Genomic DNA, 21,549 nt, shown 5'->3' on the forward strand with positions numbered 1-21,549 from the left:
CAGACATCTAAAACAACTATTACTTTCTTTTTGTTGTTCCTGTTCAGAGACAGCTGTTTCCTGGGTGCTGCCCTGACCTGTCAGAGCACAAAGCACCTGCAGAGTGTTTCTGCTCAGGAACCAGGTTCAACATAAGCCCTTGGCACTATCAGGCAGTGCAAAGGGCAGGTTCTGCAGGCAACAGCCTGGGAGGGGAACCCACAGGGTCCGCTGTGGCTGATGTAACACCATCCTGGTCCCATGATGTTTGTTTAACCTAGTTAATCCCGCTACAACAGCCTGCAGGACCTGCTGCCACCCCGAGGGGATCTCCAAAGTCCAGAGTTAGGATGAACTCTTGCAGAAATTCTAGAGCTCACCAAGGAGATGACTCCAGAGTCTTTTCACACTGCCCTGCTGCTCCATGTCCAGCTCAGTTTTGCCATCCCCACCTTGAGACACCCCAGCCAGCAGCAACACTGGGCTGCTTGCCCATCAAAGCAAGGCCTTGGTTGCCTTGTCATCTCATTAGCAAGTGAGACAGTCCCACTGGAGGGGAGGTCGTGTATCACCATCACCATCAGGTCTCCTTATGCAAGAGTAGCCTGTATATAAACCCACACCCAACCCAAAAGGTAGGAGGGAAATGTGAGGACACTGAGGAGCTGCCACACCAGCATAAGCCACATGGCTTCAAGCTGATACCTCCCTCAAATGTCTGCGGTGCCTAAAGACACAATATATGACCTAAGGGACCCAAAGGTGGGTAAAAAAATGCTGCTGGCATCCAGAGCCTCTGCTCAGGTGGGAGGGATCACTTGGGACCCAGGAAGCCAGGCAGAGCCCTGTGATGGGAGAATTTGTGGTCCCGGGGGCTGAGCAGAGAGCTATAGGGTTTCAGATCTCCTTGTCCGTCCTTTCTGTGAGCTGTCAGCAAAGCTGCAGCTGTTGCCATCCCCGTGCCAGTGGGAATCTGGAGCTCAGGTTACGTTGCATGCCTCAGAGGAAATGCCAAGGGGATGCTGTGGCTGACCTACGCACAGAGGCTCAAGGCTCATCGCAGAGGGACCAGCAGGTAGCTGGGGGGGCTGTGGCTGAGCAGAGCACCCTCAGCACCCAAGGAGCAACGGCAGGCAGCGGAGAGCATGCAGCAGCACTGCTCTGCCCTTGCTCCTCTGCTGCACCACTGCAAATGTCTGCAGGGAATAAGGTGGCTTGACAGATGGGACATAGCATAGTGAAATACAGTAAATCAGGGTGTCCACAGCTCCTAGCCAAAGGGGGTGGTCCCCAGGGAGGACAAGGTGAGGGGGTGCAGCCTGGGAGACAGAAAGAAACCTGCCATGAAATAGAGATAAGCTCCAGGGGAACCAATCGGTCAGCCACCAACAGACTCAAGGCCCTGCTAGTGCTGGTGCTTTAAAGATGAGGAAAAAGAGGATGAGAGAAAGGCAGAGAATGGAGAGAAACTCAGTTCACCCTTTGGTCATTTGGGGTGCTCTGTGGAGCTCAGGGCAGTGGGAAGGGAGAGCGTTTCTAAAGCATGGAGTTGCTCCTCCATACAAAAGGCTGGTTAGGAGGAGGAAGATCCCTGACATACATATTACCACTACGAATGCTACACAAAGCTAGTAGGCAGGATTCATGTTTTAGTTATTTGAGAAATAAAACCTTCCCGATAAGAATATGTGCTGAGCAATTCTACAGCAGAAGTTCTGCCTGGATGCTCCTCTGGCAAGCACTGCTCCAGGGTTACATACCAACGGTTGTCCAAGACGTCTGCACTGATTGTACTCAACAGCTCGGAGAACAGCTTTAAAAAAGACCAGAAAACCATGGGAAATGGGGTTGTGGACAATATTCATCTCTCCATTCAGGAACACTGCCCTTCTGCAGCTCGTGTTATTACAGGGCTGTTGCCCCAATGCTCCGGTCTCACTGAACAATTACATCTTCAAAGTGGAATCAGCTTCCCAGGTGATGGGAATTTTCTCCCTGTAGTTCAGGCAGTGTCTTGCTCCCACAGATAATTTTGTCTCCTTGCAGCCAAACTGCTGAAGGAGACAGTTACTCCAGTGCTTGCTCTGAAAATGCATGCGACAGTCCTCATCAAAAAGCGCGCTTTGGTCCTCAACAGGAACCGGTCCAAAAAGAATAGAATTTGGTCTACTCCTAAGATGCAGTTTTCTTGGCATTAGCTAGCATCCGTAATAAAAACCTGCTGCCCCAAACAGCCTGAACTGGTGGGGAGTATGGGGTTTTACAGGTTTCCCTTTGGAGGGTCCTGCTGCCTTACAGCATGGTCACTGTGAGCTCAGGCAGAGCAGCGTGGCCAGGCTATCATGAGGGAAAGCATCCCAAAGGCAGCGTTGTGCTAGGGTGAGCTCCCTGCTTTCTTCCTCTCCTTCTGGCTCTCTCTGGCACTCAGGTGCCTCACCAGGCAGACAAGCAGGTACCTGAGCCATGACCAAGACAGAAGAGAGAATGATGGCTCTTTTCAGCAAGGCCACAGGAAATCACGTCTTCTTCTTTCAGCTCTCAAATGTAGCTCACCAGAGAAGCACCTCTCCATATTCTACCATTTGTAGCTTTCTATGATAAATGACAGCTTCTAGTGAGATGCATTGTGCCAGGAAAAAAAGGAAATGTTTGTCTATTGCTTTCATGTGACAAAATTATCCACGTACCCACTGGATTTTTCAGATTTATCTTCAGTTCTTGTGAATGCAGTCACTGTTGTTTAAGGAGAAGCTGCATAAAGCACAAGCTCTAACTTCTGAAGCCCACAAATGATGAGGGTTTAAAGCTAAGAGTGAAGAGATAAGAACCAGACTGCTCATGAGTCCTTGCTCTGATATGAACTGATACTGTGTTAAGTGGATTTTAAACAAGCTGATCAGATACGACAGCAAAAGGCAAGGGTATCTCTTCATGATAGTCAAAATACTTCATCAGTCTGCAGTGACGTAACAGCCAGCGACCTGGAAAAGCATGCAGAGGAAAGCGTTCCTGTCTGCACACTGCTTGGACCTCAGCACACCACAGCAGTGCTTGTGCAGAGTCCAGCCTCTGGAGCTGCGCTCGCTACCTTACCCAAGCAGTGCAAGACAAGGCTGACAGCAAAACCACCAGTGCTCCAGCAGACTCCAGTATCTGGAAGTGCTCTGGAGTAGGCAGCCTTGCTTGCTCCTGTGCCCAGCCTTAGATGCTTCTGCACTACAAGCAGTCCCCGGTGCCATTTCCTCCTGCTGCACGCCTCTGAAAGCCTTAGTAATGGTCTGCTTTATAATTCCTTACTAGAACCTCAGTCACAGGTTTTCAGTCTCCTCCTTTCAAGTAAATGAGAATAGTTACCTCTGTCATTCACAGCAGAGTGTAGTTTTAGTTTTCTTCCTTTGCTGTCATTTGATCTTCAATTTTCACCTCGTACCGGTCTTGTTAGATGGACTTTGAACAGCGCTAAATCCCTCCTTCCCCGCAATTTTAAACACCCTGTTAGTATATCTCTTTTCTCCCAGGGAAAGGCAATAACCAGACCCATCCTCACCTCATACTTGAACAGCATTGAGGCGGCAGCAGAGTAATGCTGAAGGTTTGAGCTCTGCCATTTTCCTACAGCAACAACTTCTCTTTTGAGTGCTCACCAACAGGCAAGCCAGCTGAGCAATGGGCAGGAGAATGAGATAATACAGATACCTGGGTGCAACTTCAGTTTCTTCTCCCAATATTTCACGCTCTGGAATTAAACAATGTACTTAGCAAACACCCATGGCATTAGTGAACGTCTGCCAGCCATGTTCCAGACACAAGCCACAAGAACAGATGCATCCTCTCCACAGGGCAACAGAAAAACTAATCAGCAATTCCCACCAACTTGAGATTTTGCAGTATCGATCTATCCTAGGAAATGGGTCAGGTGAAAAAGATCGGCAAACTCTTCATAGTGTACCTACAGGTAAGTTGCAATCCTCCGACAATCACCATTAAATAGCGATTAGTTATCGCTTCAGCAAGCCATCTACTAGTGCTGATGCTTTTGAATGTGGAAAACAAAACAAGCAAAAGAAACAAAAGCATCAGCTGCAGCCTCTCTTCAATGCAGCTTTTCATCAGTCATGTCATTCCAGCCTAATTATAAGCCATCAAATGACAGGGGTAAACCAATAAAACCTCCAGAGCCATTATTTCATCTTTCCCTACTTAAGAGTACCTACAGGACCAAACCCTACATTTTTTAAGGTTATTGCCATGGTAACAGGCATCTGAAAACGTTTTCATCTTCCCTATTATTTCTCAAGTCTGTAAGGCAGCTCCCTGTGCTCTTAGGCTGCGACTCCTTCCCCCTCCCTCTCCCACCTAGATTTCTTCCTAAGCTTTCCCCCCTGCTCCCCCCTCCCCAGCCTCAAGAGCTTCAGTGGGAGAAAACAACTCACAGAAGGCTCCCCTTCCTACAGATTTCCTCATGTATTACACAAGATGAAGAGTTACTGTTGCCATAGACAGTTCCAAGTCCTCTGCTTCCTGCTCCAGCACAGAAGCTCAGAGCTCTGTGGGAAGCTCTGCACCCCAGCCAGAGGCAACTGCAACCCAGGGGCAGCGACAGACCAGACAACTCTGTACTACACAGATGAGACACGGAGTTGAACTCCACGGTCCCAGTGACACGTGGACAAGTCTTACATCTTGCTTCCACAACACAGATGAATCCTAGGTGCATCAGGAGCTCCCTTGTGTTCCGAAATGCTGATGTGGAAGGTCTCATTCCAACACACAAATAAAACTTGTTCTGCGATAAGGGTAACTTAGAAAATTCTCAGGGGTTGAGCACCCTCTCTATAAAGAGCTGTACAAGAACAATTTTTGTACCATAATCTGAAGCTTGATTTACCTCAACCCATATGTACGCTTTTTCATTCAAAAAACAGAAGAGACAACACACCAGATAAAAAAGGCTTAAAATCCACTTTAATAATGCATTCCTGTAACATTCCTCAGACAAACACAAACTTGTTAGTGGGACAATTACAGCTTGTGTTCAAACAGTTTACACTAAATGAAAAATCTTGTAGTACTTCTACACAAAAGACAGGCAAGGTTAAGATTATACAAACATTTTTTTTCTGTTAAATCTTCAGCATGAGATACAGTATTTTTGTCCAATAGATTGTACTTTACTACCAGTAAAAATAAACAGCGATACAACACATTATCAAAAAATCCATCCAAACAAGAGCTTCCCAGCCGTTCAGGCTGCACATGACAATCAACTACTTTAAAGAAACAGATGGTCCAGATAAAAAGAATAACTACAAGTTAGGAGGGGAAAAAAAAAAAAAAAAAGAAATAAACAAACAGAAAACCTCCCCCAGTTCACTACATGATGGATCATTTGGAGCTATATAAATTTACAGAATCATGGGAGCTCCAAAGTGCCCAGATGCTGCCCTAGTTCTCCAGAGACTCCCCTGTGCTCTTAAGCAAGGTACACTAAAAAATGCCAAGACATACCGCAATTTTATCTAGTTTAGTCTCAGGATTCCAGCTGCAAACAGGAAACCTGGAATGGTCAAGGCATTAGGGTCCTTGCCATATTTTATCATTACTGAACAACCATGGCAGCCTCCCAGAATCCATTTCACATTGAAATTATAGGAATGCACCACATGAAATTTTCTAAAACCTTTACCAGTCAGACTGCACTCCCCTTGTCTTAAGAGTGGCTTTACCAAAACAGGCCCTAATTAACTATTTTTAATATATCCCCCACCCCCCAAATATGGCCTGCTAAGATTCCTTTTCTCTTTGGGGTGTGTGCAGGGGGTAGCTTAATCCTGTTAGTATCTGCGACGCTTATTAGGGCCAAAATCACCACCTGGATTTCCTCTGTTGAAGGCAGGTGGGTTCCCTCCCATCGCTCCAAGGCCTTCCATCGCGCCACCCTGGCCAAAGCGATCTGCAGGCGGCGGCGGAGTCTTGTAACAGGACAAGTGCAGGAGAGGCAGGAAGAAAAACAAGGAACAAAGAAGGGCAGTTAAAAGCCATTTGAGTTGATTCAAATTCTACTGGGTTTCCACAATTCCATCTGACCTTGCTACAAACTTTCACCCCACCAAAAATATCCCCACAGCCCCAAAAGTAGACTGACAGGACCACTGCAGGACCAGGTCTTTTCCCATGTAACTTTTAGTCAAGTGCACCAGAATACAATTTGCACCATCTTGCTGACTAGTGCCCTGCTGTAGGGCATGTGAGAAATGCAGTCTGGGAAAGAACTTCACATTTCCACCATATTCCTTCACCCAAACTGAATGCAAACGAGGAGCAGTACACCGATACTACAGCCCTATCACAATCCAGGTGTACACAATACTCCAATTCCAAAATAAACCTACAATACTGGTTGTGTGCCCTGATCATATCCTGTTATTTCCATTCTTTGCCTCTCCTTCTTCCAGCTGGTTAGTGCTACTGCACAGTCTCTTCTTTCCAGCAGGGAGAAGACTATCAAAGGATAATTTGGGTTGGAAGGTAGCTCAGGAGGTCTCTAGTCCAACCTCCCGCTCAAAGCAGAGTTGGCTATGAAGTCAGACTAGGTTAGTCACAGCTTGACGCAGTCAGGTCTTGTAAACGTCCAAGGATAAAGACTGCACAACCTCCCTGGACAATGTGCGCCACTACATGTCCTCATGGTGAACATGGCACTTGCTTTAGGGAAGGTACTGGAGGCAACAACCACTGCCGCCTCCATCCCCCTGGACTGGGGCCAAGTGCCTACACAGAGCAGAACTGCTTTACACCAGTCTCCTGAGTTGCATTTATTCTTTGTCCACAGGTTTACAGCAGTGATACATATACAATGTAACGTGATACATATATGCACATCATAATTGGTATTAGTACTGTACCATGACTCCATGGTATTGCCTGGTTCTACAGAACACAGACCCTAACTTCAGTAAAATTATCAATTGGTAGGTCCCAGGGACTCTCAACGCTCACTTTGCTGGCAGTGGAGGGGAGGCACTATCAGTAACAGCACTCTTTCCACCTTTCTCCCTTTCCTACAGATGAAAAATTCTGAGCAATCACGAAATTTTCCAGCACAACATATCATAGGGAAGGACAGTGCAATCACTGCAAGCAGCTGGAGCAGACATGCAAACTGCTCCCTACATGAATAAAAATCTGGAATGCACGGACCCAGTAACAACTAAAACCAAGCACATGGTCACAATAAAGTTTCCAAAATGTCTGTATACATATTTTTCTCCATTAGAGAAACAGCTTATTGATTTTTGGTCTAAATGGTATTATTTCATCATGTTGATCTGAACCCACCTGCCCTTTCCATTCTTATCTTCATCTTACCTCAACCACTCCACTGTCCCTACCACTTAGGCACAAAAGCTTATAGCCAAATAAAACTGTTCTTTATGACAAAAAAAATTTCTATGATCAAGAAATCTAAGTAGGGAGGTTTGCAGGAAAATTGCTTATGAGACCAATTGATATAAACTGCCAAAAGAAGATGAACTTTGAGGACAAATTCGACTATGACTGCTGCTGTTTCTGCTGCTGACTGGAGTGCTGACACTGTGAGAAGATCGATTCTCTGTGTGACAGAGGAATAACAGATGCCACAGAAGCCATGGCCTATTGTAAAGAAAAGCGCACATAAATAAGCATAACCTCCACTGATTCTTTGCTCTTCACCTCCTAAGCAAGTTAGCCAAATTTAACCATATAGTATTGCTAAGATATTTCTAACAAACATTTTAGCACTCATTACCTTGAAAGTAAGTAGTTATTAGACTCGGCTCAATCTCCTGAAAGTTACCAACTGGTATCAAGGCAAGATTAACTTCTAAAGATTTCAGCAGGAGTTAAGAAACAGGTCTAGGTAGGCAATCGAGCTTCAACTTTAGCAGCATAGTGCTTAACAATGGAAACAACAAATCTGCATTTGAAAGGTGTGCACAACAAAAGGAGATACATTACCATTCCCATGGCTCCATCAGGTATCATAGCTCCAGGACCAGTTGCAGGTGGTGCAGCAGCTGGGACATTGGTACCACCCATAGCTCCTCTATTGTTCATGCCAATGGTACCTGGAGAAGAAAATTCAAGAACAGTCCTGGCAGGGACAGCGACTGGGGTCTCCTCATCTCCCCAGAGCCACCCAACACCATGTAAGCTCCCCACAGTGTTTTCCATTCAGGGACAGAGTCCTAATCTATTAACTAGCTTTGCACTATTAGGTCAAGATAAACTGATCTTGCATTCCAGTATTACCTGAAACTCCAGCAGGCTCTAACACTCACCACCTGCCTTAACCACTAAGCCCCCATCGCCTCTTCACTTGCTCTTGTACATGTGGCCTGAAACTCTCAATCATGTAGTCAAGACAGGGAAATACAGAAATCAAGATAATTTCCTGGGCTCGAGGTCTAACACTCACTCTCACACCAGTCTCCGTTATCAGTACAAACTTCTGAAGCACACTGTGTGTCTGATAGAAACTTCAACCAAGTCTTTTGCTCGCTGAACGGAGTCTCACGAAGTACAATACTGCCTCATACCCAAATTCTGCTGTTTCCTGTCAGATGAACACCTCCTGTCACTGAACTTGGAGAAGATTACTACAACTGAGTTTCTAAGTAAGAAACCAATAAAATAAGACTACTCAACAAATGTAACAGATTTTGTAAAGGAGGAAAGGAACATGCATAGGAACAAAGATGGCCACAGAATACTCTTACCTCCCATACCCATCTGTCCCATTCGCATCTCTGGTGGCTCTCTCTGGTGAAGGAAAACAAAGAAAAAGAAAAAAGAAAAAAAGAGGAAGAAAAAAAAAACGAGACTCATTTCAAATGATAAAAATTCAGGCTTTTAAAAAAATGTAATTATACAAATTCAGTGAGTTCTGGGGTTTTACTACTGAAAACTGTATAGAGAAGTCATTCCCAGGGTAAACTTCAAAAGATTATCTGAGCTACCTTCACACAGTAGCTGCTGAACAAACAGATCTTATATAAAATATTTCCTTCTGTAATATTGTTTTTCACAATCACAGTAACGCATCCAGCAGCAAAGCTGCACATGCAGATTTTACCAAACAGCAGCATAAAGAGATACATGGTATCTGGAGGGAAGGATCTCCTGAGTGGCAGCAGTACATTAAATACAATTAGTTTTGTTACTTCCTCAGCATAGCTAAGAAGCTTTTCCTGTTGAGAGGAATGCAAGCTTACAGGAAAAGAGGCAGCGCTGGGTCACTCACATTATAATACCACTTTGTGAGAGCAACGTTTCTCTTATTAACTGAGCACAGGGGACACACCACATCTCCTGCACTGCAAAGCCAGGAGCACCCCCTCAATTCTGTGAGCGTACTACTTTTTCCACAGTGGGAACCGAATAACAGTTTCACTTCACCTGTAGTCTCATTGGCACTATTTATGATATGAAGGCACTATTGTTCAGAGAAACTAGGAGTTCTGCTACACTGGGTAATATTTGCACATTTAGGTCAGTCACACTGCCCTTTTGGTTTGACACATTTAGCCATTTTGCTTAGGGACCAATTTTTCGCTAGGATACATAAACACCTGCCACCCAGTTGTACTGATGCCATTATACCACCTCGATAGCACTGCAGCTGCCTCCACAACAGAAAGTTGCTGGGACTGGAAGTTAATTGTAAGATGACTTTATAGAGCTAGAGGTACTACTATTAAAAGGCAGGTTACCACACATTTTGCATTACTAGAAAATACTTGACCAACTGACTTTTAAGTACAAGCAATTACCATGCCTGCAGCAGTGCCTCAAGTTGGGATTATTTCATCTAAGCATGACTAAGACAGACTGCAGGCTAGAGATATAGCTAGGTGTATGACCATAATGGGATTCTGAAGCAGTACTTCAAGACAGTCCATCTTTGTCACTGTTAGAATAAAATTAGTTAGGATATATTCTTCTGAACAGCAAGGCAGCTAGTGAGAGTCCTGCATGAACACCAGTGGGACGGTTACTGGGGTATGTATATTTTCCAGGCTAAACTGTATAAAGATTGGAGGGAGTCAGTAATTTAGGACAGAATGTATCCAAGATATAGAGTCCCTCAACCAACAAGTTGAGCATTCACAGAAAACCGCATGCTGTGGAAGGGCAAAAATCGAACATCAGTGTCCAGATGCAATGGGAATGTAGAAGCACTCATACCGCATCAGCAAAATTCCCTTTAAAGCCTTCCTGCTGGCGTCTCATCATCTCTTCTTGCTGCCTTCTCATCTCCTCCTCACGGCGCCTGCGTTCTTCCTCCTGCCTGCAAAAATCATCCAAGAATGCTCAGCACAACATACACCAACCATCTGCATCCCAGTGTTGCAGTGCTGCCTCATGGGTCTTGTTTGGAAATCTACAATTTTAAGAACTGAGGCTGTAAAATATTAGGTACTTTATGATGAAAACAGAAACACATATGCACAGAAAGTAATTTCCAACACTTTCAATTTCAAGCAGTTCATTATAAAACCCAACACGAGCAAAACCATGTGTCTCATGAGGAGTGGGTTGAAGAACTGGGGGTGTTTAGCCTGTTGAAAAGGAGGCTCAGGGGAGACGTTACCATGTTCTACAACTACCTGAAAGGAGGTTGTAGCAGGGTGGGTGTCAGTCTTCTCCCAGGTAGCAAGTAATAGGACAAGAGGAAATGGCCTCAAGTTGTGCCAGGGGAGGTTTAGATTGTATATCACGAAAAATTTCTTCAGGAAAGGGTTATCAGGGATTAGAACAGGCTGCCTGGGGAAGTGGCTGAATCAGCATCCCTGGAGGTATTTAGAAGTGTAATGTGGCACTTCGGGACATGGTTTAGTGGTCGAGCTTCTTAAAATGACCCTGAAACAAGGAAAAGCCAGAATGGACAGAGAAATCTCTGAGACTAAGTTACCCCTCAAACGAAAGGATAGATACTAGAATGGGGTTTCTCAACCTGCAGCACTGAAACCACTGAATTACTGCACAGATTCTGATTCTTCTATCTGCCTCAGTCAAGGAGCTAAACTAAGACACAGAACTGTAGGAAACTAAATACTAATCAGTGGAAGAAACTCCTAACTCTTCCATTTTAAACCAACTGTACACTCTTCCTATGAACAAAAAGGCCCGAAATAACAGCCGTACTTTAGGTAGTAATTAAATGTCACACTGAACAATTAGGTGCACTGAAGCAGCATTTAATTTCATATTATGGATTCACCGCATTTCATAACCTGCCCCCTTACCTGAGTTCCAACTGTTTACGTTTTTGTACTTCTTGGTTATGCAATTCCTCCATTCTCCTCAGCTCCTCCTGGCGTCTCATTAAATCTGTAAAAGACAACAGTAAAAACCCCAAACTCATCTCCCATGTCCCCTCTTAATTCCTGAACTAGAACCATAACACACAAGAGAACAAGGTAACAGAGCTTCCAGCAATACAGTAACATCTCCCCATTCACTTGGCGTTACCATGCTTGGTTACAAGTCAAGCAGCTACACCACGGCTCACCTTCAGTGGGCTCTAGCCCATCTAGTGAGCTACCCATCCCTTGATGCTGCAGGGCCGTGTTTTGATACTGTATTTATCTTTGACTGGTACCTTGCCGCATGAGCATAACTTGGTGCTCATGGCGGGCTGCTTCCATTTCCATTTCCAGCTTCTCTCGAGCTTCCTTGATGTTGCGGTCTACTTGTTCTTGCTGCTGTTTCTCCATTTCTATTAGAGCCTTCCAACGCATGGCATACTCATACTCAAAACTGCCAGGCTGTGCAAATCGAGGAGGCTGCTCACGTTCCCTGTCAAACAAGGAGGAACTAGTGAATCCTTCAATAGAGCAAGGAGGAACCAAGAAAAACATGTTTGTGTGTTAAATGTACCAGTAGACCCTTTTAACAGTTAGAAATGCATTTAGTGCAAGAAATAAAGAATCACTTTGTCTTCTACTTTCTCACAAATAGCTATGCTTGGGGTACCAGTTTGTCTGCTCCTCAGGAGCCATTTAAAGGAGAAACTTAGGCAGAATCATCCTGCAGGATTAATTATACATGGAAACAGTGTTCCACCTTCCTCCACAAGAAGCAATGACACTGCTTTTGTAAGACATCAAAAGATTCTGGGTAAACACATTCAGAAATACTCTTGAAAAGAAACAGCCTTTGCTCCTGCTGCACATCTCGTAGACAGACCCACTCCAGAAACAAACACTGCCCAAACATGCATGTTTATTTTACTGATCTCTGCAGCCCATGCACCTGGAGCACATGACTATTCCTAATGCAGCCTCCCAGTTCCTGAAGCTCTCATCTTCCTTGAAAAATTCATAAGCACACATGGTTTACTAATTCCCACTGCTGGGATCACATGATACCTTTCTTACACTGGGAAGCCTTCAAAGACCATGGCCTTACACCTGGATAACTCTACAATCTTTTAATGCTATTCAGATCACTATTTAAATATTCACTGTGGGTTCAAATCTATTTTCCTCTACAGACTTTCCATAACGCTTAGAACAAGAAACTTAAGTCTTTGCTTCAGCTTCTCATGTGAGTAAGGGATCTCATGTTATCTCAAACTGACATGATTTTTTATTCCAACAACTGAAACAGACTTATGAAAAGTATGTGGAGGCTGCCAGTCTTAGCCAGCAGTATGGATCCAAACCTACTGCTTTCTTTCAACTAATCATGGCAAGGAACAGTGCATGCAATTCTCCTTCCACAGTCAGGTCACGTTTACAAAAAAAGGAGGCCCTTTAGGAGCACTGATGAGCCACCGTCCTAAGACTGAGGCACCAGTTAATGTCCTAGTCCACAGGTAGTCTCATCTCCTCACATACTTGTGATATTGCTGGTTTTTGATGACTAGTTTCTCTGGTAGTCCTTCTTCATCATCATACTGATCCATGGGCTCCACAGTGACAGGCCGAGGGAATCTGTAAAGAAAAGATGAGGTGCTTTCAACAAAACTCAAGAATGAGCTTGTGTGCAGGACAGCATGTGTACTGTGTCTGAGGTTATAAAATACTGCTTTTAGCACTGCTCAAAGAAATATAAAAGCACTTGGGGATCTCAACCAAGTGAGACCAGAAATCACTTTAAACACCTTTTTTTTCTTTCTTTCTAGAACAGAAGCTGAACTGTTAATCAAAATCCTTTTTGAATCCAACCCAAAATTGTATGAAGAACCATACTTCCAGTTATTGGTTAAAAAAAAACAGCTTAAGCAGAACCTAACATTCTCCTAGGATTTAGTTGGCATGAAGTCTCGTAGTCCCCAGAGTTTTGGCTTTCTCCCTTTCCTCCACTGCTACATGGCCAACCATGGGCTGCAAAGTCCTTGTGTCCCTTTTTATAACTGTCTAAAGCAAAGACTAACTATACTGCTCCTCGCTGGAGGTTGCTGGCTGTACCATTCAGTCATAGTCTTCTGGGGAGACCACCACATGCCATTACTGCTCAGCAGCAGTGCTCTTAAGTGCCTGCTGGACCCTGTCTGAACTTCCTCCCCCCAAGAAATCCACTGGTGCACTCTGCAACACAGACACTGCACACATGTGCTTCTGTCCTCCTGGTTTCTGTATGCAGAAGAAAGTATTTAACAAAGGTGTCCTCAATGTCTGAATTAGCTCCCCTTCACAGCACTGACACTGCTCATCCTCGGCACAAAGCAGCACCACAGCCTCTCGTTAGCTCCTCAACCTCACTTGCCAGAGCTGGGGAAACGGAAAAGAAATGATCATGCTATGCCAAGCGGTGGCCAGACTCCAGCAGGAAGGCAGGATACGAGAGGATAAAATCCCTCTCCTCAGCTGAAGATCCACAATCTAGCTTTTCACTTCAGTGTGACATACTCCATTATTAATGTTTTCCAGTGTGTACCAATTCCAATCAGTTTATCTAGCTGCTACTGTCATGAACTAGGACAAACCAGGACAAGTTTAATTAAGGCCAAGCCATAACTAGAAATAAGCAAACATACTGGTTTGCTGTCCTAGATATCAGAATCTAATACACTGATAGCTACAAAAAGATTGATCCTTACCCTCAAGTGCTCTCATTTACACACTGGTAGTGACTTAGTTTGCATGGGTTTTTTTCATGGTTCCTTCAGGATAGAGACTTCTGAATCAGCAAAAGCTCCTTAACAGCAATCCCCCCGCAGAGCGCTACGTGCTATGCTGGTTATCCCCATATAGTCTCAGGGAGAGAAACAGGTATAAAAAACCCCAACAACCCAAAACCACCTGCTTTTTGAAACTCAACATGCTTGTGTATGGCTGTGCCATCCAAGAAAAAGGAAAGAAGCAAGAAGCACAAAGCTTATAAAATTACTTTTCAGGAAGTATTCTATTCCCAGATTGTAGGTGCATATATATAAAATATAAATTATTTCCAGAAGATCAGAAATTACTCCCTCTTAATACTTAAGAGCAACAGTCTGTGCTCTGTGGAACACATCTAGAATTAGTCATTTACTTGAGCAAGTTCACATAATTACGCAAGAGCATGCTTTGTTGCCTTATGATATTCAAGCACAAGGAAAACAGTTCATTATGGTGAAAACTCCAAACAATCCGATCTATCTGACCAGCTCCTCCAACAGATCCCATGCCCACAGTGGTGGATCAGCATTCCACCACAGCTGTGCATGCTGCTGAGTGGAGTCCCATCCCAAAGAGCCATCTCTGAAGCAATCCACAGTGCACAATTAACACACTTTAGCTTCATTTCCAACAAATGATATGGATGGTCTCTGAAACAGCTCTGCTTCTTAAAGGCTGCTTTAATTGCCCTAAGAAGGATTTACCAAGAAAGAGCTTATCGGGAAGTTTTATGCACTTACCCCACTATCAGCTTCCCAGAAGAAAGTTTTCAGACCTGAGTTTCAGCACAGACTCACTCTTGTTGGAACAAAGCTAATTAAAGTTCTCCCCAGGCAAATCACCGAACACCTCCTACCCCATCTGTCCTGCTCTGATGTTAAGAAACATTGCTCACAAACCAATGCCACCCATCAACCTGCAACACATGCCAGTATAGCCCTTCTCGCCCTCCACACTTACGTAGTTAGCAGGAAAGACCCATCACTACATCTATCCAGGGCTTTCCTAGCAGCAGGCTTCCCTGAGAACTCCACAATGCCTTTCCCAGAGGATCGTCCTCTGTCATCCACAATAACCACAGCCCTTTCCACCTGGCCAAACACTGAGAAGGCTTCCTCCAGGAGCTCATTGGACACAAACTGAGGCAGGTTTCTGACTGTCAGCGATGCACTGTGGCATGCAAAACGCACTCTTAGCTGCTTCCCACGTAGAGGCATGTTGTCTAGTTCCACCTTTGCAATCTCTGCCAGAGTGCGAGTTTCCTGAAGATAAAAAAAGTTATCATTAAAACCCTCAATGCAGTACACAAACAGCCAGTCACAACAGTCACAAGCCTATTTCTCCTGAACAAGTATCTCAGAGACAGGAACAAATAATCCTCCCATAGCATGGTAAAAAGTGTCCTAACAGACCATAACTATTCTGTTATGACTCTAGCTGAAGAGGCATGTATAGAGATTGGAGGGGAAAAATAGTAATAAAAATTCAAAATGCATCAGAACTGAGATTAATCCAACAGCCAGTACAAACCTAAGCAAACAATTAAATCACCATTATCTACAGACATAATAAAATATTAAGGCTACAAAGTAGGCCTTTTTTTCTTTAAATAAATACATTTTTTAAAATAATCAAGATTTAAGTATTAGCCAAGCCTGACAACTGTAAAAGGAAATGCTGGTTGTATGACAATCCACGAAAGATGACATCCTATGCCAGTTTCACACCTTTCCACTCACTAAAGCAGCTACACTAGAGCAAAGCACCCCAGACTTTGGTGTGGGAACCTCATGCTCCAGTCACTCACCTTGGGGCTTTCAGAAAGGTAGCATATGAGCCAATAAAGTCTGAGAACCATTACTCTATGTTGGTAGCTAACTCCTTCCCAGTCACCATTCAACATGATCATAAAGAGATCCCCTACTTCAAAAGCAGTCATCATTCCAGTAATACTGCATGACAACCTATGTTCATATAAATCCCATGTTCACACCCTTCCAGAAAATGCAAGTCCACCCTGCCTATAATAGCATCATGTTAATGGTTTCTTTCTGTTTTGTACCAGCTAACTTCAGAATAACTTTATCAGATATCTCGTAAATCCTGCCACAGGCTGCCTGAATTCACATTCCTTCTCATTAACAAGCTCTAGACAAACCACTTATAGAAGCTGATCCTATATTCCTTGTTACTGAAATCAACAGCGGGCTTAATTAGCAAGATATCTGAACACATACTACTGTCAATTAGCAATACTCCTCCAGTGTGAGTCATTGCCACAAAAACACCTCAAAGGTAGCAAGTCACTCACCAGCCTGATAAAGCCAAAGCCTTTGTCCTTGTGTATGAAGACTTCACCGGCCTTGCCATACTTCTCAAATAACTTTCTCATCTCTTCCTCTGTAATATCGGGGGGCAGATTCCCCACAAACAGGCGGCTTCTTTGGGTGAAGGTCTTTTCACCAGGTTTCCGGAAATTCTTCAGGTCAATAGTCAGGCCTTCATCTGAGGGGAATAAGGTACACAGCTGCTCTACAGTTGGGGGGATAAATTCTATTAGGTTTCATCACAGTGAACAGAGAGACATAGGACAACATTGGTAACACCACCCATTCGCTTTGGTCTCAAACCTCTCCAGCCATTTCTACAGCAACAAGGGGATTTTATTTCAGAATGGGGCCCGTGTTCTTTTTAATGAAAACACACGCTTTGACCTCAGTGCTCACTAACGCAAGCGAAAGATAGTCTAGAAATAGAGACTAGAAGTACACTGCAGCTTGAAACAGCGTGAGAGATTTCACCCAACTTTTGGAGATCTGGTCAAGATGACTGACCTGCAACAAAGTCAACTGTAGTCACGATACTGGATTTTGTTAATACAGTCTGAGTAAATATAGAATAGCCACAGTTTGGCGAGCAACCAGATTTTTACTAAAAAACCTGAGCCATCCCAAATATCTAGAAAAATACGCAAACAAGAGAAAATTTTCCTCAAACAGGTAACATTCTACAACAGGGGTCCTCAAACTACGGCCCGCGTGTCGGATATGGCCCCCAGGGTCCTCAATCCGGCCCCTGGTATTTACAGATACACCCACACCCCCCCGCCGGGGGTTGGGGCGGGGAACCAAGCAGCCGCAGATGACTGCCTGCCACTTCATCCACGCGCCGGCCCCCTGTTTAAAAAGTTTGAGGAACCCTGTTCTAGACTTGGGTTCTAGACTCTTGGGTTCCAAGCTGAAGAGAAGGCTGGAATGGTGGAAACAGTGGAAAAAAACCCACCCCAAAAACCAGCCATATAGGTGAGACCTCAGAGAAATCACAAAGTTAATCACAAAAATCTGTATCCAGTAAGTAATGTTATATAAATCACTAATAAACAAGAGAGACTGCATGAACTTTTTCAAATTCTCACATGCATATAATCTTTAACCTTTAATTCTGTAAGAGTCCAGCATAATCCTGGAAGTTCTACTATACACCAGACACAGGCGTGGCATTATTATCCCTTTACCTTCCCGTGTCCCATTATCTTAAATGTATATGGTACTTCCCCGCACAGGACAGCCAGCCACAGTAAGCCATTCCTTTGCTTTGCAGAGGACACATCTCATGGCCATGCATATGAAATAAACTACAAACATGAGTGGCTTGATTCAGACTACAAAGCTTGTCACAGGAAAGCCTATTCAGGCAAAGACAACATGCAAGACATGCAAGGACAACTTTTTAAGAATAAGCACATGGCTAACACACACACAAATAAGACTGACAGTGTATCTATAGAAGAGTAGTGAGAGTAAGTTATCCACTTCACACAGCCAGGGTGCTTAAGTGAACTGTTTTGTCTTGTGAACTTCTTCACACCGTTGTCAGAAGTATTTGGGGATCAATTGCAAGGCCTGTGAATACACTAGGAGGGACTTATACCACTATCAGTGTTCTGCCTTAGGTAGATCTACTCAAAGGCAGCTGAGATACAGTCACTCACTATAAGCTGATCGCTGTGAGAATACCACAATACACTTGTTGTGTTGTATTGTTTCCAACCTGACTGGAAAGGGACTGGTCTGCCACCTTTGTCTATTATCTTCTATGAACCGAAAAGGAGCCTGTTTTACAGGGCCACCTAGTAAAAACATACAGGTGGTTTTTTTTTTTTTTACTAGCTCATTATCCCTGCACACGTGTGCATATAGTTAAACCTGCAACTTTGACAGAAAACCCAGAGGAATCACACAAAGTGCATGTGTGACTTCAATATGCTTTTGTTTGAACCAACAAAGTGTCCGAATTTGAAAAAATAAATTTCTAATATAACTAAAGTACTTCCCCACCCAAAAACGCTAATGGCAATGACCTGCTGCCATACTTCTAAACTATCAAGTTAGATCAGTTAAGGCCTCAGAAGCCATTAATGCATACTCTCTCAGCTCATAAGCCCCGACTGCATCCCAAGTAACAAGAGCTACAGTCCATGCTGATGAAGAACAAACCCGGAAACACACCAGATGAGTGTAACAACCATCATCAATACCAACTGGTACTTGAACGCTAAAATATTAAGTAAAGCTGGGTATCTCCTAGTCCCTCCCATGTAAAAATATTAAGTGTTAACGGGTGACCGCAGATTGCTGTAACAACATTCTTACTACAATTGCATCTTTACAGATAGCAAATTTATTTCGCTAGTATTTAAGATAACCCGTGTTGAGAAGCCATCTGTTATCGTTGGGGGGGGGGGGGGGGGGGGGCGCGGGGGGAAAGGAAACAGGCGACAGAATAAGCCACCTCGTATTTGCGAAGTTTACAGAAACACCGTTGAAGGCTCAGAGACTTCTAAACTCTTCAAGTGAGCTTTGCTCGAGAATGAGACAAAGGAGGAACCTCCACATCGCTGCCCAGTTTCGGGAGCAGAAGAAACTTACAGACAAACCCCAGCCAAACTCACGGCAGCCACACGCATCTTTGCATAGACCGAGCAAAAAGAAAACCCCGAGAACCAGCTCAGCTGCAGTTCAAACCCCTGTCCCCAACAAGGGAGCAGCCCGACTGCTGCCGGCAAACAGCAAACGCAAGTCGCGGCTTCCTTAAGGCCCAGAACTGTTATCGGTTTAAGCCGAAAGAGCGGGTCCTGTGCGCTCGGCCCGGACCCACGGCACCCAGCAGCGAACCGGGACCCCAAGTTCCCCTCCGCAGCGAGCGCGGCCGCTCAACGCCTACCCAGAGCGGGGCCGGGCGGCCCCCCGCGGCGGGCCCGGGACTCACTCTGGCTGTTGGCCTGCTGCCCGTTGGTGGGGATGGACGGAGGCGGGTGCTGCTGGTGCTGGTGCTGTTTCCGCGGAGTGTGGTTCTGCTTCTCCATGTTGAAGCCCTTGTTGCCCTGCATCTTCCCCACCTGGAGACAGACACGCCCGGTCGGCCGCGGCCCGGGGCTCGACGCCAGCTCCCGCCCGCGACCCCCAGGTGGCTCCCGCCGCCCCCAGCCCCGCCTCACCGGGGGCCGCCCGCCCGCCAAAGCGGCCGCGTGCAGCGGCGGGGCGGGGCGGGCCGCGCAGGCCGCGGCAGGCCCCGGCAGGGCCCCGGCGTCGGCGGCCGGCCGGGAGCGCCCGGCCCGCGGCGGAGCGGAGCGGAGCCGCTCTCCTGCCCCCGCCGCGGCCTCACCTGGTGGCGGACGCCGGCGCCGAGGCGGATCGCGGCCTCCTCGCCCCACAGCAGCCCGAAGAGGAGCGCGCGCGCGGCCGGAACTCGCGCAACCTAACCCGGCGCCCGCCACCCGCGCTCCCATTGGCCTCCCAGACTACAGCGCCGCACTGCCACTGGCCGTGCTTGCCGCCACTCACGAGCCCGGCCGCCATAGGGCGGGAGTAGCCGTCCCCACAGCCCTCCGTGCGGAGCCGATTGGCTGCACGGCGGAGCCTGCACGCCGCGCGCGCTGCCAATCAACGCCTCGGGCATGAGGCTTGGGTGAGCGGCGAACGAGGGACAAAGGAGCCCAGCGAGCCGCCGGCGCGCGCCGCGCAGCCGCACTGGGACGGAGGGGGCGCGCAGGCGCGGCGGGGGCCGCGCGCTTTAAAGGGACAGCGGTGGTGCTCGCCTGCCCCGCCCCCATCCGTCCGCGTGCCCAGGCTGGTGGCGGGAGCGGCGGCCGCTACGCCTCTGCTCCGCCGGTCCCGCCACCGCCCGTAAGTACTGGAGCCCCGGCGGCGCCTCTGCAGAGCACCGTGGGCCTGCGGCAGCTCCGTGCCCGCTCCCTTCCCAGGCCGGTCGCGGGCGCCCCCTCACCTCGCCCACCAGCCCCCGTCTCCGCCGGCCATCTCCGCTGGAGCGGCGCTGCCTCGCCGTGGGCAGCCGGGCCGGCCGTGGGGAAGGGCCCGCCGTGCCCTGTCCCGAGCGGCTGTGGGGCGCCGGGAACGGGAGCGCGGCCAGCCGCTGCCTCCTGCGGGCTGGGCCTCGCCACCTTTTAATAAAACCTCCCGCTTCCCTCCGTGTCCCGTCGCACGTAACCGGGACGGGTGCTGCGCGGCCGTGGCCAGCCCGCTGCCCGGGCGCCGCGATTGCTTCCCCCTCGCCCCGGGAGGCACTGGGGGGGGTCACCCCGCGGCCCGGCCCGTGCTCAGCTCCTGCGCTTTTTTGGGGGTTGGGGCTGCTCCCTGGGGAGGAGCAGGAGAGCCCCCCCCCCCCCCAGGGCAACAGGGCGGCCAAGGGGGAATGGGGTCCTTCGAGGATGGGGGGGGGGGGGGGTCGGAGCCCCTGGGGAGGGGCGAACCTGGCCGGGGGGAGCTGCGGGGGGGGACATGGCTGAGCCCGTGGGTGGGTGGGCGGGAGGGGGAGGGGAGCTCGGTGGGGGCTGTTGTGGGGGAGGGGAGCCGGGGTGTGTATGGGGGGTGCAGCGGGTGGGGGAGGGCAGCCGAGGGGGGAGGGGGGCGCATGGAGTGGGGCGGGGGCTGACCGGGGGAGGGGAGCTCGGGTAGGGGGGTGCCGGGGGCGGGGCGCGGGCGGCGGGCGCCGGCCGGGGCAGCTCCTCCTGGGGGCGGTGCCGTGTCCCGGGCCCCCGCGGAAGCCCCGCCCGGCCGCGCTGTCACTCACCGCCCCGGGGAGACGCTCCAGCTCCAGGGAGGCGGTGGCGGCGCCTGGACCCGGCCGGGCGGCTCCCCCCGCGCGCAGGTAGAGGCTTCGGCGGCGCGGCCGGTCTGGGCCCCCCGGGGCGGCAGCAGGGCCCGGGCCGCGGGAGTCGGCAGCGAGAGGGTTAAGGTGTGTGTGGTGGGGGGGCAGTGGGGTGGCAAGCCCACTCCGCGCGATCCGCTCCGCACTTTGCGGGTGGTCGCGCGGGCATCGGCGAGGACTGGGTTGCCCCGTTCCAGCCCGCGCCCCCCCCGCCGACCACCCCCGGCACCGCGCCGTGCCCCGCTGGGGTGCG

At 47.8% G+C, this 21,549-nt stretch overlaps 2 protein-coding genes across 5 annotated transcripts in view; one reads left to right on the plus strand and one right to left on the minus strand.

Annotated features, from left to right (window-relative positions):
- Positions 1-4,924: 4,924 nt before the first annotated feature.
- On the minus strand, positions 4,925-19,926 carry NONO (non-POU domain containing octamer binding). 4 transcript variants are annotated; one of them, XM_040614597.1, is made up of 11 exons: positions 19,794-19,926; positions 19,398-19,527; positions 16,441-16,634; positions 15,090-15,391; positions 12,864-12,959; positions 11,624-11,820; positions 11,268-11,352; positions 10,207-10,309; positions 8,739-8,781; positions 7,978-8,087; positions 4,925-5,951 (listed from the first exon to the last, which is right to left on the minus strand). In XM_040614597.1, the coding sequence occupies exons 2-11, from the start codon at positions 19,516-19,518 to the stop codon at positions 5,814-5,816; spliced, it is 1,389 nt and encodes a 462-aa protein (XP_040470531.1). In that variant the 5' UTR covers positions 19,519-19,527; positions 19,794-19,926; the 3' UTR covers positions 4,925-5,813. The 4 variants fall into 4 exon arrangements, with proteins under 4 accessions (XP_040470531.1, XP_040470530.1, XP_040470529.1 ...); XM_040614596.1 differs by having other exon boundaries at positions 16,441-16,661; XM_040614595.1 differs by having other exon boundaries at positions 19,353-19,527.
- Positions 19,927-21,213: 1,287 nt separating this feature from the next.
- ZMYM3 (zinc finger MYM-type containing 3) overlaps positions 21,214-21,549 on the plus strand; it is a 33,347-nt gene continuing 33,011 nt past the window's right edge. Inside the window, 1 exon segment of the mRNA XM_040614599.1 lies at positions 21,214-21,296. The gene's annotated coding sequence lies outside the window, so the exon portion shown is untranslated.

Source organism: Falco naumanni, chromosome 14, assembly GCF_017639655.2.
Source record: "Falco naumanni isolate bFalNau1 chromosome 14, bFalNau1.pat, whole genome shotgun sequence".
NCBI classification, from domain to species: domain Eukaryota; kingdom Metazoa; phylum Chordata; class Aves; order Falconiformes; family Falconidae; genus Falco; species Falco naumanni.

Coding starts and splice junctions, on each gene's coding strand:
- NONO (XM_040614594.1), bottom strand. CDS start 19,518: ATGCAGGGCAACAAGGGCTTCAACATGGAGAAGCAGAACCACACTCCG. Junction 12,960..15,089: donor GGGTCTTTCCTGCTAACTAC/GTAAGTGTGGAG, acceptor TTTTCTTTACAG/ATTCCCTCGGCCTGTCACTG. Junction 11,353..11,623: donor AGTTATGCTCATGCGGCAAG/GTACCAGTCAAA, acceptor TGTCTTTTACAG/ATTTAATGAGACGCCAGGAG.